This window comes from Mustela lutreola, chromosome 7 (genome assembly GCF_030435805.1).
Source record: "Mustela lutreola isolate mMusLut2 chromosome 7, mMusLut2.pri, whole genome shotgun sequence".
In the NCBI taxonomy this organism is placed as follows: Eukaryota; Metazoa; Chordata; class Mammalia; order Carnivora; family Mustelidae; genus Mustela; species Mustela lutreola.
The window spans coordinates 23,376,147-23,400,544 of record NC_081296.1 but is presented as its reverse complement, the minus strand read 5'-3'; the positions used below and the strand labels follow the sequence as shown (position 1 = coordinate 23,400,544).

General features: G+C 50.8%; 2 protein-coding genes across 2 annotated transcripts in view; one reads left to right on the top strand and one right to left on the bottom strand.

The window, feature by feature from the left end:
• Nucleotides 1-10,904, top strand: part of IGF1R (insulin like growth factor 1 receptor) — a 299,110-nt gene extending 288,206 nt beyond the window's left edge. The window contains exon 21 of the mRNA XM_059180118.1: nt 3,108-10,904. Within this exon, the coding sequence (XP_059036101.1) occupies nt 3,108-3,489 (382 nt within the window). The 3' untranslated portion in view covers nt 3,490-10,904. The remainder of the gene's footprint in view (nt 1-3,107) is intronic.
• Nucleotides 10,905-14,316: 3,412 nt separating this feature from the next.
• PGPEP1L (pyroglutamyl-peptidase I like) overlaps nt 14,317-24,398 on the bottom strand; it is a 34,583-nt gene continuing 24,501 nt past the window's right edge. The window contains exons 3-5 of the mRNA XM_059179582.1: nt 17,090-17,212; nt 15,858-16,084; nt 14,317-15,087 (exon numbers count right to left, since the gene is read on the bottom strand). Of these exons, the coding sequence (XP_059035565.1) occupies nt 14,838-15,087; nt 15,858-16,084; nt 17,090-17,212 (600 nt within the window). The 3' untranslated portion in view covers nt 14,317-14,837. The remainder of the gene's footprint in view (nt 15,088-15,857; nt 16,085-17,089; nt 17,213-24,398) is intronic.

Genomic DNA, 24,398 nt, shown 5'->3' with positions numbered 1-24,398 from the left:
GGCTTGTGCTCACAAGCCGCGTGTGTGCACTGCAGGGCCGAGAGTAGGGTGGACCCCAGGGCCCTCAGTGTGCGAGATGGGAGGGAGCGAGCCAGTCGTCGCTGTTCCCTCACGCCACCCCCCGGGGCCACCCTGGGCTCCCTTACACGGCTTCACCCTTCCCCCCAGGCAGGGCAGCCAGCAGCCCCGTTTGATCTCCTCCTGCCCCAGGTAAAGGGTCCGCACATACCCCTCCCCGGCCCCCAGAAGAGGGCGTCCGGGAGAGGAAGGCTCGGCCTCACCAGAGCCAACTAGTTGTAAAACATGTGCTTTTTTAAAGAAGAGGTTTATCAGCCCATAAATCCTTCTAGAGCCTACTGGAAAGTTTTCTTGTGGAGATCCTGTAAACAAGGTCTGGGATCCTACAGAGTGAAAAAGACTTCCTTTTATGGGCAGCCCTGGAAGGGCTGTGACTCCGGGATGGGTTAAGAGAGGCATCACATGGCTTGTTTGTGCTGATGTCACTCCAATCACTCCCCTGCCAGTGGCACCTCCTCACATACCCCAGCCCCCACCCCAGCAGCCCTGAGCCAGCGCTCATCACGTGTTCCTGGCCCGCCGCGCTTCTATTCAGGGACAAGTCAGTCAGCCAGAGAGGAAATTGCAGCCGAGCCACAGAGAGGGGTCCTGTGTATTTATGGCCTGACTTATTTGGGGGGGCCAGGGGAGGGGGGTCCTTTTCCTCTGGTCAGGGAAGGTGGGCGTGCTTGCCAGGGGACCCAAGGCAGGAGCTCCCTGTTTATCAGTGCAAATCCCCCAGAGCACCTGTGACCAGAGGAAAGGCACCCGGTCTCCTCGGAAGACCAGGGTTGCTTTTGTTGAGGCTGAGAAAATGCCCCTTTTCCTGAGGTAGGTGTTGCTCAAAGCCCAGCCCTCCTCTCCAGGGGAGCACCCCACCCTGTTCACCCTCACTGCTCGCACAGATCATGGAATCTCTTGGTGCCTCCACTTCTTCAGCTATGAAATGGGCACATATTCTAAGGCGCCTACTTCCCAGGCTCGGGAGGAGGAAGGCAGCTCACGTGTGTCCAACCCTGCCTGCCACCACGTGTGTGTCACTGAGCGCGTGAACTGGGGGGGTCAGTCCTGCCAAGCGGTGAGTGGTGTGGCCAAGGGGTCAGGGGTAGTGTGGGGAGGGGGCAATCAGGTCAGGTTTCACATTTTGTCCAGATATTTTTCTGCTGGAGGACGGGTGGCAGACGTTTTCTGTATAGGGCCACACGGTGAATATTTTGGGCTTCTAGGCCAGTCTCTCTTCCATCTACTCAACTAGAAGTTGTCCCTTGAAAGCAGCCACAGACACATGTAAACAAATAGGTGTGGCTGGTCCAATAAAACACGGTTCACAAAAACAGGTAGCAACATGGGCGGAAAGCCCCTCTCCTATGTCCACCCTCCCTCAAAGTCACATCCTTTTCCCTCCAAACGACTTGACACCTTTTCCCCAGTTCTTTCAAGGTAGCTGGGGCCATCAGCTAAGGAGCGTTCTCTTTGCAGACTGGGTTTTGGGTCCCACGGGCTTCTCCCCTGGCTTCTTCCCTGGGGCCAGACACAATTAAGTGCTCTGTCCATCAAATGGTCAGCCCGAAGGAAGGCCAGAAGCCAATCTGGGAGGCTCTGTGCTTCCCAAATATGGGGAGTTCCATGGAGCCATCTTTATTGAAAAGCATCTCTTTAGCTAGAAGTTTTACAGAGAACTTTTCTGGCAAGAACACCAGTGGGAAGGGAAGGTTCTTTAGCTTCCGGCTCACGCAAGAAAGGGCCACAGGCCAAGCCCTTCTCGGAACCATGGCCTCCTCCATCTCTGGGTCCGGCCTGGTTCTTTGCTCCGTCACCTTCCTTTCCACTCCCAAGGTCTACTCAGCTGGGTCTGTCTGGGTTGTGGGTTAATCAGAAGCATCCCCCCCTCCCCCGGCCATCCTGAACTGTCAAAGCCCAGGCGTCCCCTAGGTCGGCTGGCTCCACCACCCCATTCCTCCTGTCTCCTTCCGGGCACAGGCTATGGCTCTCTGGGGGCCCCGTCCCATTGCCAGGAAGACTCCCAGTGGTCACGTGGCGCTGAGGGTTTTGCAGAGGTTTGCAACCCAAATGCCATCATGGTCCGGCTGGTGAGTCCCCACACGGGCTTCACGCCGTGTCTGCTGCCTCCTCCACCGGCACCTCCTGCCTTGTTGGGCTCTGGATGCAGGTCTTTGCTGGAACTGTCACTTAGTTCAGTGCAGCCTGGATCCGAGGGCAGGCTCTGCGTGGTGGGGTGCGCACCAGGCAGCCTGGGCGGCGCTGGACAGGACCCCAGGGCAACTTGGAACACAAGCTCCTTCCATCTTGTCGCCGCACTGCCCCACTGCCTGTTCTGCAGGCCCCCTGCTGGCTGTCCCCAGACCCCGAAGGAAACCTAGAAATAGCAGAGGTGGGATTAAGAGAGAGCTCACTGTCGGGATAGTTGCGATCGCTTCTAACCCTTGTTACCGAGACACCAGAGGTTTCCTGCGCCCTGATTCCGGAAATAATGTTCCATCCGTGGCTATAAGAGATGCTTTAAACAGAATTCTGTATAGGTTTTTAAATTTTTATTTCTTTCTTAAATATTTATTTATTTTAGAGAGAGAGAGTAAGGGAGGGCCAGAGGGAGAAAGAATCTGAAGCAGACTCCCTGCGAACAGTAGAGGCCGACTCGGGGCTCAAGCCCATGGCCCTGAGATCATGACCTGAGCTGAAACCGAGTCTCAGACCCTTCACCCACTGTGCCACCCAGGCACTGCTCTTTTTATGTCTTAGCACTGTCACCATAACACCTAGATCTGTCTTCCTCGGGGAACGAGCGCTTAGGTTTTGCCCAGAGAAGGGTCCTGGGTCCTGGGTGAAGCGAAAGCCATGGTAGGACATGGGACAGGGGAAGCTGAAGGCTCCTCGGGCCATCGAGAGAGAAAGGGAGAGGCTCAGAGAGGCGGCAGCGCCCCCAGGGTCTCTGCGTGTGGCCGGGGGACCACGGCGAGTGGCCCAGGGAGGCGGCTGGGCCGGGGCCCCCGTTGGCGGTGGGGCCCATGTGCCGTGTGTCCTCACCTCAGGTTCGAGCTGATGCGCATGTGCTGGCAGTACAACCCCAAGATGAGGCCCTCCTTCCTGGAGATCATCAGCAGCGTCAAGGACGAGATGGAGCCCGGCTTCCGGGAGGTGTCCTTCTACTACAGCGAGGAGAACAAGCCGCCCGAGCCGGAGGAGCTGGACCTGGAGCCCGAGAACATGGAGAGCGTCCCCCTGGACCCCTCCGCCTCCTCGTCCTCCCTGCCGCTGCCCGACAGACACTCAGGACACAAGGCCGAGAACGGCCCAGGCCCTGGCGTGCTGGTGCTCCGAGCCAGCTTCGACGAGAGACAGCCTTACGCGCACATGAACGGGGGACGCAAGAACGAGAGGGCCTTGCCTCTGCCCCAGTCTTCGACCTGCTGATCCTGGGATCCCGGATCCCGTGCAAACAGTAACGTGTGCGCACGCCGGGCGGCGGGTGGGGGGAGAGAGTTCGAACAATCTATTCACAGCCTCTTGTACCTCAGTGGATCTTCAGAACTGCCAGTGCTGCCCACGGGAGACGGCTTCTCTGCAGTAAACACGTTTGGGATGTTCCTTTTTTCAATATGCAAGCAGCTTTTTATTTCCCTACCCAAACCCTTAACTGACATGGGCCTTTAAGAACCTTAACGACAACACTTAATAGCAACAGAACACTCGAGAATCGAGCCTCCTCACGCTTTCCCTGGCACTCCTCACTTCTCTCAGACCTGTCTCCCGCCCTCCCTCTCCCTCTCTCTCTCTCCCCTTTCTCTTTCTCTCTGCTTCATAATGGAAAAACCTTTGCCGCAAGCCCAGCTGGGACGCCCTTTCGATCAGATTGGGGAACTGGCCGTCCCTCCCTGTGGCCCCACATTGCCCGCCCCCCGTACACACCTGCCTGTCACCGTAGGTCTTTATAAAAAAAACAAAAACAAAAAACACGTTGAGACGGAATTTTTTTAACTGTATCTTTCACCTTTTTAGGGACATATGAAATTGACAAAGGGCCATCATGCATTCGAGGTTGTTACCATTTTAATGCTGCCAGATTCTGCCAAAACCCTCGACTTCCTCCCTCCCGATCCCAGCACCTGTTTCCTTGTTTCCAGAGGCATGGGGCGAGCACGGTAGCTAGTCACACCATTTAGGAGCCACGTTGAGGACACACTCCATCTGATCGCCCCTGGTGTTCTTTTCCAGTCCTGCGTTCACACAGGTCCAGTTGCTTTTTGACTAGGTTATTATTTGGGGGAAGTGGACAGAATGGGATTTTTCTCTCAGTGGAGACTGGGAGAGGCTGAAACCCCTTTTCCCCACCCTCCCCCCACCTGCTAGCCCCCAGGAATTCTGGAGAAAATAGGCCCTGTCGAGAGCCTGGCAGACAGGCTTTGAGGAAAGGTCGTCCACGTGCCAGTCTCCTGTCCCCCCACCTCGGCCGCCCCCCACCCCACCGGTTCCCGGCCCCCCAGGACACAGATGGGAAGGGGTTTCCAGGGACTCAGCCCAACTGTTCATGCAGGTTTGCAAGGAAAGGAATTCAAACACCACCACAACAGTAAGAAGAAAGCAGTAAATGGATTCAAGCATTCTAAGCTTTGTTGATATTTTCTCTGTTACTAGGACTTCTTCATGGGTCTTACAGTTCTATGTTAGACCATGAAACATTTGCATACACATCGTCTTTAATGTCACTTTTATAACTTTTTTACGGTTCAGATATTCATCTATACGTCTGTACAGAAAAAAAAAAAGCTGCTATTTTTTTTGTCCTTTATCTTTGTGGATTTAATCTATGAAAACTTTCAGGTCTACCCTTCTTCCCTTTCTGCTCACTCCAAGAAACTTCTTATGCTTTGTACTAGCGTGCGTGACTTTCTTCCTCTCTTCCCAGTAACTGATACTTCTATAACATAATTTGCCATGAACTGTTTGATGCCTTTTTATAAATACACCCTCCCCTCCCCGCTCCCCGCACCCATTAGTTATGTTCTAACCCGGAGGCTCTGTGGGCACGAGGCTGGCGAGGGACGCAGGCGGGCAGCGGGCGGCACCCCACTCCTCGGCCTGCTCCCACACGGCACTGGGGTCTGTTACAGTGCAAGACACGATACAAACTCAGGTCAGAAAAAAAAAAAAAGGTTAAATACTTCACACATCCTTGTTCAGTGTTTCTAGTCGCCCTTGTTGGAAAGTCTCCCCTTCTCTTTCCCGCACCTTTGTTTTGGTTGTGACACACATATATCTATTTTTTTAATTCTTGGGTACAACAGCAGTTTTAACTGCAGACACTAGGCATTTGGGTTACTATTTTTTTTAATGGATATTTAATCCTTCCATCCCACGAGAAACAGCTGCTGAGTACCAGGGTGCAGCGGGCGTGGTCCAGTGGGCCCTCTGCGGCTCCCGCCGCCACCCTCCAGACTGACCTACCTGTCTCTAGAACCCGAAAATCCCTAGGCCCCTCCTTGGCACCAGCGGGGAAGGGGCCACAGGAGCAGCCTCCTCAGGTTGGCGGCGAGCTCTCTTCCAGGTCTGGCAGCTGGAGGGCCCAGTCGAGGCAAGCACCGCCGTGGTGGCTGGGGAGCCCCATGCTCGCTCCCAGGGGACCGGAGCCCTGGCACTGGCATGCTTTTCCTTGGCCAGGAATCCAAGTCCTCGGGGCCCGGGGGTCTTGTTTTGTTTAGTTTTTAGCACTTCTCACCAGAGTGATGACAGCACACGAGTTGCTTCTGGGATGGAAATGTTTAAATTATGAGTAGACACAAAGCTCGAATATGATGATTGCTAGTTGTGACTGGAGATTAAACACGAGAAAGCAAGTGTGTAGTGCTTTCCTGCTTGTCAGTAGCTTCAGTCCTACAATTTTCTCTAGCCTTTGTCCCATAGTTTTTTCCCTTAAAAAAAAAAAATGAGAAAAAAGAAAGTTAATTAAGAAGGTATTATATGTAGGAGTTTTCTTTTAATTTATTTTGTGATACCAGTTTCAATCACTGTAGAGAAGCCCCATTATGAATTTAAATACTGAGGAAAGGGTTTGTGTGTGTGTGTGTGTGTGTGTGTGTGTGTGTAAGACAGGACAGTTTTTGGGCTTTGGTTTTTTTTGTTTTGTTTTTTTTTTTTTTTTTTTTGCTTTTGTTGGTTTTTTTTTTTTTTCCTTGGTTTTGGTTTTCAAACATTTATCTACCTCACTCTTATTTTTTTATGTGTATATATACAAAACAATACATCTCACATTTCTCAGCACCTGACAATATGCCGTTGATACCAGTAACCTCTATCCACACCACAGGCCACACGCACCAGGCGAGGCAGGGGGAGGCCAGGCCGTAACCCGGGGTCGAAGCAACACTAACACGCCTCTCCTCCCGTGTCAGATGTCAGACCGCTTGCCTTTTCCTGCGATGTCTCGTTTGGTGTTGCCTTCGTTCTTCTTCTCCCAACTTGGTTTCCTAAGAGGTTGTGAGGTGTTAGGGTTTCCTTCCTCCCGGCCCAGGGCGCCCGCACGCTGCTGGGAGGCGAGCAGACCGAGCCACGGGGAGGCCGCTTGGCTGCCCCTGGCTCTCAGGCTTTGAAAGGGACTTCGCACAGCTCCGACAACAGACAGATTCTGTCACTGGGAGAGCGCTCGTCTTCTAGGTGTGAAGGGCAGGCAGCACCCGGGGAGTGGGGTGGTGGGGAGGGCAGGCCCGCAGTCTCTGGGTTAGAGTCCCACCCAGAAAGGTGCCATGTTTGGATTTGGGTCGCTGCTCCGGCCGCTGTGGGTAGGCCTGCCTGAGGTGGGGACGTGCTCTCATGGCGCTGGGTCAAGTTCAGTGGTGCAGCCACAACAGCCCTTTCGAGAGCTCAGTCTGCCGGGCCTCCTGTGCGGGAAGGCAGAGGTTCCTGACCTGCCAGCCGGTCCCATTCACGATGTACAGAGGACGGGAGCCCCCCCGCCCCACCCCAGACTGTTCCGCAGCTTCGCCCTCATCTCCTCTTCCCCCAGGGGAAAACAGAGACCAAACCTTCGGGCTGGAAAGGGCCAGTGGTCAGCGCCCAGCCTCCTTCTGGGGTGGCACGCCTCCCGCCAGGGCTGTGCCTTCGTCCTCCTGCTGCTCACATGGGTGAAGGGTGCGTGTCCCGATTCCAGCAGCTGCTCTCACAGGCACTCGACCTGGGAAAGGTGGTGGGGGTTTTCCCGAAGCAGGGATGGTTCCTTTCAGTTCTAGCGCTGCGGCTGGGCTCGGGAGTGCCCTTTCCCCTGCGAGAACACTACCCTCTTTTCCCAAGGCCCCTGGCATCGTGAGGTCACTGAGAAATACTGTTGGATCAGGGTTTTCTTCTTCCACACTGTAGGTGACCCCTTGGAATAGTGGCCGCTCCTCTTTTGCACATACCTACCGGTTTCCACAACTGGATTTCTACAGATCATTCAGCTGGTTATAAGGGTTTTGTTTCAACTGTCCGAGTTGTTGGTGTCCTTTTGTTTTTGTTTTACGTAGGTAGTTTTTCTTTAAGTAGAAAGAAAACACGAATAGTGTAGTGCCCATCAAAACAAATGCTTCAGAAACACTTAAATAAAAGAAAATTTTGCTTGTGTGATGGTGCAGTCATTTTACTGGACCAAACCACCCACCTTGACTATCCCAAGGCATCATCTATCCACAGTTCTCGCCTAATTTTATGCTGATTTTCCCACCTCTTCTTGATTTTTCTCTTTTGTATGCTCCAAATAATCTAATCAAGCTGAGTTGTGGCATTTTTCCATGCAACCTCCTTCTGACAGCAGCTCACACTGCTTGAAGTGACGTGAACCACTGAGGCACATCATTGGATTGATGTGAGCATTAAAACATTAGCACACACGGCCCTTCCCCGAGGCAGCAGGAGCTGGTGAATTCTGGAGACACTGTCGAACTTCAGCTGTGTGAGACCCAGACCACCCAGCTCTCCTCTATGGGATGTCATGACGTTTGACACACAATTGGAACGCGCTTCCTCCGTGGAAGACGGAAGACCGTGTTCGTGGCCAACGCTGGCCTCTCCTTCCAGCCTGTTCCTTAGGACCTGGGACAACATTTCGATGGGAGGAAACGTGGCTTGGTAAAATCTGAAAAATTAATTAATTAATTAATTAAAAAGTGCTTATTGTGGAACTACCCGACAGCAAAATGCTTGGCAGGAGGTGATGAGCTCCGATTGGGATAACATATGCACGAGCCAAGTCTGAAGCCGAACTCTAGGCCAGTTTGTTCCACCAAAGCCTCTTGTCAGCAGCTCACCTCTGCGGGCAGGTGGCGGGGCGTGATGCACGCTGCTGTCGTGGCAAGGTCACACGAGCTCAGATGGGTGAGGAGCCTAGGGTGCTTGGTCCAAGACCCGCAGCTGTCACTGCTGGGTCCCCCTCGGGCGGCCTGCGTCAAAAGCAACTCCCTTCCAAAACATAGGCACCCTCCGGTTGGCAGTAATGCTCCACAGTATGCCCTGGCCCATCCCCGCAGGTCCCACTAATACATTTAAGATTTGGGGTTTGTTCTTTTGTTACTGTTACTTTTGTGTTTGTCAGCTGGTTTTGTTTTTGTTTTTTGTTTTTTAATTTCCTGGGCTAAGCAGCATTGGGCGATATGGACCAGATCCAGCCTCTAAGCACCTGTGATGAAAGTCAACCTTTTTTACTCCCCTCTGACTAGTCGGTGGTACAAATGAGAATTTCAAGAGAGGATGTTGTCTAGATTGAACCTCTGTTGCCAGAGATGCTGAAGATACAGACCTTGGACAGGCCAGAGGGTTTCATCTCGGGCCTCCAGCTTAGATGACTCGTTGATCACTTAGAGAAAAAGCAGACTGGACAATCCTTGACGGTGGGATGATGGGGCAGTAAGAAACCACTGTAATGGGGATGTGATGTGATGCCAAGCAAAGACTGGCGAGCAGAAGGGTATGGGGCTGGGAAGAAGGATGGGCCATGTTTTGAACCTGATGGTTTCTGAAGGTATCAGACCACATCAAGGCTCAACAGTCACCCGTGGGCATTGGGTTTCGGCAAAGAAACCGAACATCCTCCTTTGGACACTGTTGTCGCAGAGTTCAGTGAAATCGGTCAAGAACGGAACTGCACCACACCCGTCAGTTGTCAGTTCTGGGGCATGACTTTAGGGTTTGTTTTATTTTGTTTATGCAAGAACATAATGATCACTCATCTGTATGTCCACGTTTGTGTGTGTCCACATCTTTCTGGTAAACATTGTTCTAATTAGTCACTCATTAGCGTTCTCAATAGGGCTCTCAAGTCCAGTAGATTACGGGTAGTCAGTTGACGAAGATCTGGTTTACAAGAACTAATTAAATGTTTCATTGCATTTTTGTAAGAACATAGAATAATTTTATAAAATGTTTGTAGTTTATAATTGCCGAAAATAATTTAAAGACACTTTTTTCCTCTGTGTGTGCAAATGTGTGTTTGTGATCATTTTTTTAGGACACCTGTTTCCTAGCTAGCTTTACAATATGCCAAAAAAAAAAAAAAAAGGAAAAAAAAAAAAAAGATTCTCCCTGACCCAGGCCATGGTTCACCCTCTTTTCCTCCATGCTTTGTGCCCTAGCTTATAACAAAGGAAAGATGATGATTTAAGAAGTAGTTCTGTATCTTCAGTATCTTGGTTTTCCAGAACCCTCTGGTTGGGAAGGGGATCATCTTTTACTGGTCATTTCCCTTTGGAGTGTAGCTACTTTAACAGACTGAAAGAACCTCATTGGCCAGGGACACAGCAGAGGTGTTGCAGCCCAGCAGCAGCCATGGCCCAGTGCATATCTGGCGGGTACGGCTGGTTGTCACCATTGTCCTGCAATGCCTGGGGAGGGAAAGCCTGGATGGCACAGCTGATGGTTTCACAGTGATCACAGCATACAGACTTATCATGCGAACGATGATAATTCTGGTGCACACAGGCCATTTGCTTACATGCCTCATATAGTGATTTGTGCTTTGTTATAACAAACAAACAAACAAAAAAAACCCTATTTATTTTATTTAAGGCAGAACACTGAAGACACATTTTTCCAGTCCAAACCAAGTCTGTTTAAGTAAAAACGACACACACACACACATACAAATGTGTTTCAGTCGGGCTCCATTTCCTCTAGCCCCCAATGGATTATTGGCCATGTCTACACTTCTCCACAAAATCTCCATCAGTAGAAACATCTGGATGTTTTGCACTACATGGGAGAAAGGTCCAGGAACAATTAGGGGTTTTTTTGTTCAACTGTTCATTGAGATGTTTGGCGTTGCATATATACAGCCACAGGTGGAACAGATGCTTGGCAAAAACACCTGTCTGCTTTCTAAGCCAGTGAGGTTGAGGTGAGAGGTTTGCCAGAGTATGTCTACCTCTGGGACAAAAAAAGAGAATTAAACCAGAAGGTGCAATGGAATGGATGCATCGCAAATAATGCATTTTCTGAGTTTCCTTGTTTAAAAAAAAAGTTTTTTAAAAAAGTAAAAAAAAAAAAAGAAAAAAGGTAATAACATGGCCAATTTGTTACATAAATGACTTTCTGTGTACAAATTATTCCTAAAAAAAAAAAAAAAAAAAAATTCTTCTGTTTATAAAAAAAAAAATCAGTAGATGAAAAAAATTTCAAAATGTTTTTGTATATTCTGATGTAAGAATTTATTCCTGTTACTGCGATATACTCTGGATTCTTTATGAAAAAAAAAACTTTGTCTATTTTGAATGGCTGAAGCTAAGGCAACTTTAGTTTCTCTTACTCTGCTTTTTACTAGTAGTTAAAGTACTACATGGTTTAAGTTAAATAAAAGAATTCTGTATGCATTTTTGGTGTCTGATTTGGTTCCCCTCCCTTTCAGGAAGAATCGGAGGCTTCTGAGGCAGGGAAGCCGAGCCACGTGTGGCCCGTGTGTTCACACATGTCGCTCGGAGGTGTTCTGCGGAAAGGCTTTGCTTGCTTTCTGACAGCTGAACCTTCTCAGCATGCAAATTGCTGGTGAAGACAGGGAAGCTATTCGCTTTCTCACTCCATTAAATCAGCTCAAAGAAAATTTGAATACATAAGATACAGAAATCTGTACTTCATTTTTGACTGATCTGTAGACTTCTGCTGTATCTTCCACTGACAGAAGTCAGGCCCGGGCAGGTTTGCTGTAGGTGACTCTGGGACAAAGGACTCACACTTCCCATTTCCCTGTCCGTGTTGGTGCCTTGCAGCCAGCACACCTGCTTGGGATGCAGGTCAGAAGCAAGCAAGAGTGCACAGGCTATGGCTTGCGGGAGGTGTTCAGAACGTTCCTTTCTAACTGAGGATCTTGGCCTGTCCCAAGGCCTCTCCAATCCAGGCATTGTTTTACTGCTGGGAGAAATGGCCACAGTAAGAAGTATGAATGTATGTTCAAAGGAAACAAGCTGGAAGTGTTCTGGAATCAGACTAGAGACACACAGACACATGGGGAAGGGGGGAGGATGCAAGCTGACCATTTCACTGAACTTGGATCACCAGAAACTCTACTCCAGAAACAAAGTCAGTCCACCGTATAAAGGGCTAAACAGCAAGGTGTAGGCAGTAGAAGTAAATCAAAGGCCATGGTTATTTCAGATCTGGTCAGTCTCACATATATTTGGACCTAAAAACAAAAGGCCTTTTTAAGGGGCGCCTGGGTGGCTCAGTGGGTTAAACCCTCTGCCTTCGGCTCAGGTCATGATCCCAGGGTCCTGGGATCAAGCCCCACATCGGGCTCTCTGCTCAGCCGGGAGCCTGCTTCTCCCTCTCTCCCCTCTCTGCCTGCCTCTCTGCCTACTTGTGATCTCTGTCTGTCAAATAAATAAATAAATAAATAAAATCTTTAAAAAAAAAAAAAGGCCTTTTTAAGAGCAAGGACTCTCTCAAGTTCTCGGGGGTGGCCCCGAGGTTTCTGCTTGTCACAGAGTGGTCGGCCCTCGACCTCAACCGACTGGCCCTAGATGACAGGTGGCTCCAGGCAGTCTCCAGGTTCCTTTCCGACGGGCGTGTGGGCTGCTGGGGAGGTGGGCACAAGGAGTGTCCCGTGTGGGTACACGCCGTGCTTCCTGCCAGCCGCAGTGCACACTGCACCCGTGCTCTGCCGGGAGCAGCACAGTTTCTTCCCAGGCTTAAGGTGCTGAATCCTTACAAACACCAGAGCCTCCCCCCAGCACGCCGCTCCGAGACCCCAGAGCCAGCGGGGCCGTTTCCGTAAGCTGGCGTCGGCGGTCCGCCTAGGAGCGCATACTCGGTATGGCGCATGCGTGCAGAGCGTGCGCTCTCCGCTGGCCGCCTCGCACATCCCTTCTCTCAGCAGGTGCTCACAACTTGGCAAAGAAAGGGTTTTTTGTTTGTCTTTTTTAATAGATGAGCAAACACACAGACCTGCCCAAGACCCACCAACTAGTATGTGACCAACCCAGGGTTCAACCTGTTTACACTGGGTAAGCTTTCAAAGGGACTCTGAACCACCGCATCCCAGCCACAGGTGAACAGGCCCCAGGACATAGCCACAGGGGTGAGTGGACGGCTGCTGAGCCTGGGAGGGACCGGGCCCTCTGGGAATCGTCCTCATGAACACCGGAGGTCACACAGGGAGAGACCACGGAGACGTGCATCAAGAGGGAGCTCTGGGCTTCCTCACCAGATGACATCTAAAAGTCTATAAAATGTGTATGGTTTGGTGCCAAGCAATCTGAAATAACTCTGAAGCAGGGTCCTGAGGCCCCCTGCTTGCCCCTGGCCTGAAAGGGAAGCTACAGTGGGGGAGGGGGACAGGGCTCTCGGTGGCAGGTGTTGGCCTCCAAATACGGAAGGATCTCTGCATTTATAACTGTGCAGCCGGACTTGCACGTGCTGGCCAGGCCATCCCAGCCCACTTGGCCGGCTCTGATCTGCTCCAAGGGACTCTGATCTGTTTCATGTCAACTAAGCCAGTTTCATTTGCAAAAGGGGTCCTGTATAGTCTGTACCAAAGGCTCAAGTATGCTAGAGAGCTAATGATAAAACAAGCAAAGTCTGCCTGGTTCCTTTGTTGTTAACTGGGAAATGCTTTTCCTTATAGTGAAAAAATCTGGACACAGAATAAACAATGCTTTAAAAACAAAACAAACAAACAAAAAAACGTAAAGTGAAAGTGATAGCTGTGAGCACAGCACTGTAAGAAATCTCCCAGAGGTGGGGCGCCTGGGTGGCTCAGTGGGTTGAAGCCTCTGCCTTCGGCTCAGGTCATGATCCCAGAGTCCTGGGATCCAGCTCCACGTCGGGCTCTCTGCTTGGCGGGGAGCCTGCTTCCCTTCCTCTCTCTGCCTGCCTCTCTGCCTGCTTGTGATCTCTGTCAAATGAATAAATAAAATCTTAAAAAAATTTTTTTTTTTTCCCAGAGCTTAGCCACTGCCATCTTCCTCCAAAGGGTGGCATCAACCTCATCATCAACCCCTTCCTCCAAAAACCAATGTATCTCAATGGATATTTGCCCCCAGAAAACTTTATACAAGCAAAACCTTGCTTTGAGCAGTTTGGCACTCAGAGCCAGGGAAGCGTTGCCCAAAGGCAACATGGTGGCTGGAAAGGGGAGATTCTGGTTCTAAAAGGTAAGGATAGCACCCAACCTGGCAGAGAAGCCAAACCTGGCTATTATCCTTTGCTTTAAGACCAAACACGACTGCTAGGAATATAAAATAGTGCAGCCACCATGGAAAGCAACATGGCGGACCCTCAAAACCATAAACGTAGGAACACCTTATGATCCAGCAATTCCCCTTTTAGGTATATAAACAAAACAACTGAAATTAGGGACTCTAATATATTTTTTTTGCACACAGTGTACACAGCAGTAGTACTCATAATAACCAAAAGGTGGAAGCAACCCAGTGTCCACCAAAGGATGACTGGATAAACAAAATGTGGTCTGCACAAAAATGAAATATTACTCAGTCTAAAAAAGGAAATTCTGACACAAGCTACAACATGGATGAACCTCGAAGATGTGCTCCGTGAACTAAACCAGTCACAAAAGGACAAAGAGTATGATTCATTTATACGAGCTCCTTGGAGTAGCCAAATTCAGAGATGGAGGATGGAATAATGGTTGCCAATGGCTACGGGAAGTGGGAGGGATGTTGTTTAATAGAGACAGAGTTTCAGTCTGGGATGCTGAGAAAGTTCTAGAGATAGACAGTGGTGATGTCTGTGCAAGTGAATGTCCATAAACACTGAAAAACGGTTAAAAGGGTAAATTTTATGTTGTATATTAAATACAATTTTACTACTAAAAAGAGTAGAAAAAGAAAAACCAAACTGTAGAGATTCAAGGAGCAGAAGCAGCACACGGCACTTGATGCATGAGGGTAGAAGCCAGGGAGGGGGTACCAAGCGGCTGCTCCCCGCCCCGGTTTTTCCCCCTGGCCAGCTGGTCACAGATCAACCCACCACATGCAGCTCTGCCCAGCAGGTCTGCGGTCTTAGCAATCTGGGCAGGATTCCACAGGCCCCTGCGCAGTCTTTTTAAAAGAAAAAAAAAATTACTAGGATTTCATTTTATTGTCATGAAAACCATAACTGAAGCTAGTTAATCCCTTGTGAAATGTCTGCCTTTCAGAGTGTTCTTCTTTCTTCTGACAATAAAATAACCCTTTGTGATTTCGTTGGGCTAATTCAGAGCTTTTTTTTCCTCGTGTAAACTGTTTTACAAGCCATTTTTTAAAAGTCTCTCAAAGCACAGCTGAACTCTGCACACAGGATTGAAACATTTAATTTTCTCTAAAGGAGCAGTCCCCCAATTGGTTCCCCTGGGCTGGAATCGCCACGGTTGAGTTTTCTGCGAACGAGGCTTCAAGCTCAGGCTTTCTCAGCTCCTCCAGCATGTCCTGGATGATGACTTGCAAGGCTTTGCCCAGCAGCCTGGCTGGGAACCAAAGGGATAACCGAGGCACGTGGATGAGGGCCGCGTACCCATTTCCATGATGCAAAGACAGGTAATAGGTGTAATCACAGACGTATCTGCAACCACATGAAATGCTGTGTTACTACTCCCTCAGCCAGCCTCTAATCCCAGGGAAGCGTGAGCATAAGGGACAATGCAGCATCCCCAAAGCACGAAGACTGCCACCCAGGGAGATTTAGGTTTTGTTCTTCTGCCTTAGAAAGAAGAGTTGCGGGGAATGAACGGGGGAGAGACAGATTCTTGTTCTCACGGTCCCACAATCAGCAAGCAGCAGAGCCTGGGAAGGACTAGAGTTTCAAGTAACTAGTTCAAAACACTTTTACACCCCAACCCCTTTAATTCATGTCTACTGAGTCACTTGTTTATTCATTCTTGGGGAGCGGTGGGGGAGTGAAGTGGAGAAACTATCTACCGGCGGGTCAGAGTTTGGAGGAACCAAGGTAAATTCATCTCTATGTGGGGCTAAATGACAATAGCTAACTCACAACCTGGGCAGCCATAGAGAAAAACAAAGCATCCACAAACGTCAGTGGCTCTCAAAATATGCCTTCCCATCTCTTCTCTATCCAAGCACCAAAGGCTGGGGTCGGGGGCCTTGGACCAGAGACCCGGGGCGGGGACAACAACTCGGTGGTCTGCAGGAGCCCCCCCCCCCACACTCCCCCGTCCCGGGGTGGCACCGCGTGAGCAAGTGCCCAGCTGGACCCTGCAGGATGGCCTTCCCGTGGGGAAGGGGGGCATCCGGGGAGAGACCCTGGTCGGAGGATGCGCTGCGGTCGTTTCCCCTCCTCTACCCCTTCAGGGACCCAACACCCACAGGAGGTACCTGCCGGCATCTCGAGAAAAGATCACCTCCACACCCTCCACGGCAATGCGCTTGCGCACTGCCTTCATGCTGACCTCCGACGCGATCACTTCCGGGCCATCCGGAAGGCACTCGCCGCGAGCCGGCCGGAAGCCCCGGATGTCGGCGTCCTGGTAGCTCCGGTTCTTGGCGCACTGCTCCAGAATGATGGCCTTGGCGGAGGTGTCCATGCCGATGTGCACAACGAACTGCATCCATCCATGCGGCGGCCAAGAGATTAGGGAAACTGAGGCCTGCTCTGCTCTCCGGTTATGGCTGAAGGGCCAAGCCCAGCAAGAGCACCGGGTGCAAAGCATCACAAAGCCCCGATCTGGCACACACCTCCGGGCTTCCCTGCAGACTCTTCCCCCCCCCTCCCCCCACCATGAATGTGCGGGAATGCAAAACAACCGGATAGAAGCCCATGTGACATTTAATTTAACTACTTTTATAGGGGCAAATATTCTTGACGGGTGATGTGTTTCCCCTTCTTTTCCCTGGGGTGGGGAAGACTAGCACAGGGGAAGCTTACCATTTCCCAGGAAACTCCCCTTTCCCCTCTCTTTTATGAAACTCTAGTAAAGGAAGGAACAGTGTAATAAAATATTGTTGGGATTTTTTGAGCTGATTATTTTTCCTCTTTGAAAAATAGCCGTGTTGCGTTTTATCAAAACACCTGGGGCAGTTGTCTTAATGGTTTGGTGGTGTGTGTTGTGTTAACCTCATCATCAGGACTTTCTATTTTTTGGACATTTGTACCAATTGTTTTTATATAATGACTGTTCAGATAAAAAAAGGCTGGGTGTGATGGAGATGGGACCTCCCCAGATGAGCCACCTGCCAACCTCCCTTCTAGGCGCAAAAGGTCCTTGTCTCTCGCTTCACCTCACAGCCAACCTGCCCTCCATGGTCATGGCTGAGACCTAACCCAAGGGCTTATTGGTTGGGTGGAAACTATCTCTGAGTCCCGGCAAGAATAAAGATTCCATTTATTTTTCCTCCTTCCCTGTCTCCAGAATCTTCTTCCAAGATCCACTCTATTTCAGCTTAAACTTTTATGATCAGACCCAGAACCTTAGAAAATTGGCTGGGACCTTACTGGTGGGACAACCCTAGAACAAGGGTCCAGGTGTTTACAGGCTCTGGGACTCCCAACACGTCATCATCCCCGACCCCATTCCCCCAGCTTCACTGCCTCCCCAGCCATCGTTTACTTGTGGTTTAAGATCTTCCCAGATTCTGGTGACCTTCTGCTTCACCTCCCTGTAATCTACAGGCAGCTGGAGAATCCGCAGCTCTATGTTCTTGTCACTGTTCAGGCCCAGCTTGGACAGCTCCTGCAGGAAGAAGCATGTAGACTCAACCTAATGGGACAACCCTGAAAAGCTAACTCTTGGGTCACTCACTCTATTCCCAGGGTCTTCTGTGGGCCTGGACCCTGCCCTCAAGGAGCTCAGGTGCTGGTGAGGGGCCAGCAGGAGAGTCACAGTTCCTGCCCCTCAAAGCCCCCCAAAAAGGGGTACCTCCACAGCATATCTGACCCAGCCTTCCAGTTAGACAATGGTCTTCAAAAGGGATGCAGGGTAGATGTCGAGAACAAATGGGGGCGAGCCAGATGAAGAACCTGGGGACAAGCAGGCCAGGCAGGGGGCTTCAGAGGCACGGGGGAGAATGAGGAAGAGCCGCTGGGAAACCTAGTGGGACTTGGCGCAGGGCAGTGGGTTTGGGGCAGGGAAAGCCTTCCTCTGGGTGTCCTGCATCTCCAAGGACAGGATGTTTAGCACCCCTGGACTCTGAGCCAAGCATTAACTGCCTGCGGCATCCCTGGGCATTCTGACAAGTAAGCCACCACCATCAATGGTGTAACAGGAGGCACTGCATGTGGGTAAGGGTGGGAACAGAAGCTAGAAAAGTCTATAAAATCCAGACTGGGTACTTCACTAGAGTTTGGGCTTTAGCTAGAGCAAAAGGGAGCCATCTAAGGATTGTGTGCAAGGAGCTAATGGGTCAGAGCCTCTTCCTAAGAGGATGGCAGTGGAAGGGGGCTGGGGGTGGGGGTGGGGATCATGAGGTTGGCTTTGGACCTGCTGAGTTTGAAGGGGAGGGACCTGGCTTCTTGGCTTTGTGCGTTTGGAGCTCACAGAGAGGATTCTGGGAAGACAGTAGCATGTCAAGGCTGCAAAGACATGGGTTTAGATGAGATCTGGATGGGGTGGGCGGGGGTGCAGAGATAGGAAAGAAGTCCTGTGGAGAATAACCCAACATCAGGGAGCACCGTCCTTCACGGGCAGGGAGTTTGGAAGGAAGAAAGCCAGGGAGTGAGATCTCAGGACTGTGTTATGCACTGTTGGGAAACGTTAAATCAGAAACCTGCAGGCTGTATCCTTTCCCTACTCCAGGAGCTAGGCTTGTCACCAGGATAGTTTCGGATTAGCACCTCTTTTTTTTCCTGCCTCCCTTCGCTGGCAATTTAGGATATCCAGGAGCATGTCTCCTTGGAGAGAGGTTGCTGTTGGGCTTGTCAGGCCTGCCCAAAGGTCACAGACAGGACATTCTGGGGCCCTGCCCTGGGCTTCAGAGGAGACAGGCAGGGATGATGGGCCCCAATGCAGATCGGCCTCTGCTGCTCTCATGAAGGAGAGCACTTCTGGCTGACTTTCGATGTCTCAGGTCTGGCCTCGACAAGCTCGGCGGTCCTGAAGGGCTCAGCTTGGCCCACCAGACACCCACTCAGAAGCCCAGTTCCTCCACCCGGCTCAAGCTTTATCCTCTTCCAAAACTAAGTGCCAAGATCACATCCCCATTTGGGGCCTGAAGGGGCGACTTCATTTGCCTGACTCCGGTGGGGTGAGGCACGAAGGAGGGCCAGGTCACCTGGGACGGGGGCCTGGAGGCTGAGCTTCCAGATGGGCATTCTAAGGACCAGACAGTCCAACTCCTGTGTCCCTGTTTTGACCCGTCCTGTGGGGCATGAGTGAGACAGGAACAGGGAGGCTGGACCTCTCTAGAAGCTCCCATGGGAGACAGGCATCGCTCAGGCCTTTGCCTTTGATGTGAGGAGGGTGAAGAGGCCGTGGTTTGGCTCCCGGCTGCTTCTCAGACCCTAGTCATCCGCGAAGAACTAGTTTCTTCTACTCGATGGGATTCTCATGGGGTCTGGCTCTGAGCAAAGCCTGCAGGGGAGCCCCAGAACCAAAGAGAATTACCAGGGAATCTGCCTTCAGAGCTGACCCCCCAAGAAGCTGCTGTAGCCCAGCCGTCAGTGGAAATGTCAAGTAATTACTCTCACAAAGCCTATAAAGACGCGGTGCCCCAGGGATGGGGGCAACTACCCTGAGCCAGGCAGGCCTGGTCAGGCCCAGTCAGGCCCAGCACCCAGCTGTCCAGTGGTGACTGGTCAGCACCCCCTCTTCGCAGAGGAATGAGGCTCTTGTTCTGGGTTGGCACACAGAAGCCCAGACCAAAACAGGCTGCGGAAGGGGCCCCTCTCTTTTTTTTTTTTTCCCTACCTCAGGGGGTTCTGGGAGCTGGCTTTGGGGAGCTCTTTGCATGAGTTTCCTATGGTGTAATGACAAAGTGGGTGGCTCAGCCGCAAATTTTATCACCCAAACCTGTAAGAAAGGAGATCCAAATCTAGGTGTCGGCAGGGCCGTGAACCTGAAGGACAGGGACCCTGCCTGCTCAATCCAGCTTCTGGGAGTCCCGGGCACCCTGGGCCTCCGCGGTGTCTCTGCGGGCTTCCCCTGGTCTTCCCTCTGCGCCCAGCTGCCTCGAGTCCAGGTGCCCCCGTTTTATAAGGACGCTCAGTCCCTGGCACCGTCTGGCCGTGCTCAGACCAGAAGGCGATGGCATCACCCTCTCCAGAGTAGGAAGTGCCAGGACGCTGAACTGTCGCCGTCCTGGGAATCCACAGAAGCGCTGTGGGATGGACGGTGTTCGACATCCAACTTGACCACTTTGTGTTTTTTTCTGTATCTGGAAAATAATTCCCAGGAGATTAAAGCATCCCACTTCTGCTCATCACGCGTTTCCTTTTAAGCGGCCAACCTGATGCCCAGATAGATGCACTTGACCGCAGGCTGGTGCTCGCATGCCCCCCTCCCCGTGAGTTCCAGCGGAAGTCCGCGGCCACGGCCCAGCCCCATGGCCAGCCCCATGGAAACTGCAGCATGGGGCACACGGTCACGGACTCCGAGTCGGATAAGGATGGGTGCCACGCGCTGCGTCCCATCAGCTCGGCCATGTGTGGCCAACCAGTCAATGAAGAAAACTTTGTGTCTAGAGACCCTTGGTTATGAGAGTTGCACATAAGGGCTTGTGGACCTGTGTCGACGTGAACTTATTCAGGCGTTGCCTTCAGTGTCTTCATGGTGTATGCTCTTTCTAACAAGAACGTCACCCTCTTCTCTCTCTCTCCACTGTTGTCCTGACAAGAGAAGAGCCTGCAGCTTGGCGGGTCTGCCCGGTCACCAGACTCTTCTCAAGCTGCAGAGCCTCCCCAGGGAGGAGGTGGCCGCGGCCACCCACACTGTACGGCTGCAAGTCCGGGGGTCTGAGCTGGGTCCCCAGGAGCCTTTTGACCTGGGGGTGGGGGCGGAGGGTGTGGATGACAGTTCAAGCTGACAGAGGAGGGAGGACGGCCGGGACAGTGTCCGTACCTTCCCAGGCTGCAGGCCTCGCCTGGGCCCTGGCCAAGCCGCCTGGGCGACCATGGGAAGTCTGCGGCCATCCCAAGGTCACCAGAACTGGTAGGGGACCGTAGAGGTATAAGAGAGGGTCCTATGAACTGAAATGTGTCCCCCCCAACATTCATAGACTGAGGCCCTACCCCTCCCAGTGTGATGGTATTTGCAGACAAGGCCCTCAGGAGGTGACAGATAAGGTCAGGAGGGTGGGGGCCCCAGGACGGGATTAAAGTCTGATAAGAAGAGGAGGAGACAATCAGAGCCTTTCTTTCCTTGCTACGTGAGGACACAGCCAGAAGGTGGCCCTCTGCCAGCTAGGGACAGGGTTGTCACCAGAAACGGAACCTGCTGGGGCCTTCGTCTTGCACGCGGCCTGCGACTGCAGTCCTGACTCGGGATATTGAGGAAACTTTTCTAACTTGACATTATGAAGAGAATCTCCAGGCACTACTTCATGGGGACAGTCTGCTCTGGCATTCTCTCATTCTCTCTCTCCCACTCACACACACACACTTGGTGTCCTGGGCCACCTACCAGGGCCCATGGCAGACAAAGGCATTTTACAAAAAAGGAGGGCAAGCTGGAGCCCCTCACCAGCTCAGTCTAGAACAAGGAGGGCGCAGGGCGGAAGGGGGACACAGACAGAGCCAGACCCCAGCTATAGGGCCACAGCGAAAGGCATGGGCTTTGGGGTCAGGAAGACGCTGGTTTGAGACTTGTCTCTGCCACCTTCCAGCAGGCGAACTCGGGTACGTTACTAGGCCTGGGTGGGACTCCGTTCTCTCATCTGTGAAATGGGGAGAATGAAAAGTCTGAAGAGTTTTCACAAATATTAAATAAAAGGATTCACCCAAAAAAGTGCCTAGCACAGTGCCTGGCACACAGGGATTTATATGAGGGATCAGTGCTTATAATTAATCATTATAATTGGGAAAGTCATGCAAGGATTTATTGAAAGTGACATTTAGTAGAATTTGATGAGCCTGGGGCCTGTCAGAAGCAGTGAGTCGAACATTCTGCCTAAGCAGAAGGCAGGCCTTCTCTCTGCCGAGCAGGGCTGGTTGTTTTAGCAAAGAGAATGTAGGTTCTGTGCAGACCTGGAGGGAGCCAGGGGTTTGTGCTTCCCAGATTGGCACAATGCTTTGTGCTCAAGGAGGGGAGAGAGATTGAGCCTGGCATAACCATGCTTACCACAGCGGAATCCCGAGGGCTGTGCCAGCCAGAGGAATGACAAGGCCCAGCAGGACACTGAGTGCCCATGCACGGCTCATAGTCCCTCAAAGAAGCCCAAATCCCACCAGGTGCTGAGGTCCTGGGGAAGCAGGGAGCCTGCCTTCTGCCTCCTTCTCCCACTTCTTCCTGTCTCTGCGTCGCCTGAAATCTGGTCACCAGGAACACATGGTAGCTTAACAAAAGGAGCCGAAGAGAGGGAAAAAGACACCAGTTGCTCTCGGAATTTTTTCAAATCCATTGAGGCTGGGACACCAACTGGTGTTGGAAAAACAGTTGCTGTTTTTTTCCAAAATGTGATTGCTTCCCCTATCAGATGAGAGTTCCCGGCTAGGACCGGCGAGCAAAGATGCGTCTCTTCATTCAGTCATTTGAGCAAAACTCCTGGGAGCCTCCAGGGCTGTCCTCAGCTCCAGGCTGAGTGTGTCCTGGTGGGTCACATTCTTAGAGGAGACACAGACTAGAAACAGGAGGTGATGACAGGATCCTGGCAGGAATGGCTGGGTTGGGCCCTCCCTGAGCTGCAGAAGCCTGGGGATGGGAGGAGGTAAGAGAGAAGGAGCCCGCCCCTTGCCTTTCCCACTACCAGTTGCGTGAGTTTGGGCAAGTCATTGAAACTTGCTGAGCCTCAGTTTCCCCGTCTGTAAACCACAGTAAAACGGGACCAACTTCCTATGGGTTGCTGTAAAGGTGAAGCTGTACACGCAGAGTTGCAGTCTGAGAGGGCTGCAGGGAGGAGACGGCTTTCACCGGGACTTGGAGGATGAGCAGGATTTTGCTAGGGAAAGCAGGAATGCAGCTTGGAGACGTATGCAGACACTCCCCCCTCTCTCTCTCTTTCTCACTCCCTTTCTTCTTCCCTCTTTCGCTCCCTTTACAATGAATTTATTGACACCTGAAAACCCCTGAGAAGAAACAAGTCAAAAAAACAAAACAAAGCCAGATCTCGGGCTATTTCCTGTAGCCATTCTTGGAAATGGAAACAGACTGAAATGAGTATCCCTTGAGGGGAGAGTGAGACTGATTCTCTTTTTATTATTATTATTGTAGTACAATTGACATCTGTAGGGGCAATTCTTACCTCTTTGCATAGTCCGCTTAAGACTTTTACAATGGGTATGCATATACTATTTTTCTGGTTCTAAAATCTTGAAAACAAAAATGGCTCACTAATCAGACTAGCTGCTCCTGGAGAATGCTTGCTGTGTAGCATACTATGCCCACCTCTTCAGAACCTTTCTGATAAAATGCTAACAATGCACCCATTTTACAGATGAAGAAACTGAGGCCCAGAGAGGATCCAATTACAAGAAGGGAGGTATTTCAGGAAGAAGCCACCAAGGTGATGTTAGCACAACAGTGGGGTCAACTCTTTAAATAATTTGGGAAATCATAAGTGATTTGAGAAATCTTGGGATTCTGTTTAAAGGTCACTCGCTGGGCACCGGGGTGGCTCAGTGCTTAAGCAGTTAAATGTCTTCAGCTCGGGTCATGATATCAGGGTCCTGGGCTGGAGTCCCGTGTCCCACTCCCTACTGAGCAGGGAGCCTGATTTTCCCTCTCCCTCTGCCGCTCCCCCATGCTCCTACACTCTCTCTTTCAAATAAATTTTTAAAAAATCTTTAGAAATTAAAAAAAAAGGTCACTCTCTCTTCCTTAACAATGCCACATTCCCTTCTCCATATGTGACGACTGTCCTAGCATACTCCTCCAAATCATTCCTCCACACTGGCGGGTCAAGGCGTAAAAAGCCACTAATAAAAAACAGAGACCCCCGTAATTCCCAAACCTCTCTATGGAGCAGTTGTTTCCAAACATTTTGATCATATGCCCCTATTAATAAAAGATTTTAGTGTGTACACAGATGTGCGCGCGCACACACACACACACACACACACCTACACTCTCCAATTAGTTGATGTCTTGATATCTCAAGAGATGATATACCTTTCAATAGGCTTCATTATTCCTAAGCAGATATAAATCTATAATTTCAATGGTTTTCTTAATTCCTCCTCTTTTGAGGGAAGGGGCAACTTCTTATCAGCTGGTCATTGTTTTTATGTAAACACCTTGGCAGGCACAGAGCTCCTTGGAGAAGGGGGTACAGAGCTCCTTGGAGAAGCAAGAGTACCCGTTACTTTCACATGTTTGCTTGGGTTCGCATGAATCATGTTCTCTTTTATCTGTGGGTTTTTGCAGATTATATTTGTGAGGGTTCTTTGATCATAATTTAAAGATTAGTTTAATTAAAACTGGATAATATCATCCTGAAACCCATTAACTTGGCTGAAATAATTGTAATAAATTAAAGTGAATCAGAGAAGGAGGGCTTCTCCAGCACCAAAAGCTTCCCTCACCCCAAGAGTGACACATTCCTTTGTCCCTCTGAAAAATGTGTTGTTCTACATTTTACACAGTGTCATGCAGTGTTACAATTCACATCCCTGCGCACACCACCAAGGCCAGCGGCAGCCCAACTATGAGATATCGGTCAAGGTTAATTTCTTGATTATTTTCATAGACTAAAAACATAAAAATTCACACCTGTTAGGATGGCCACTGTGGGGGGAAAAAGAAGAAAGGGAAGAAAAAAAACAGGTGTCGG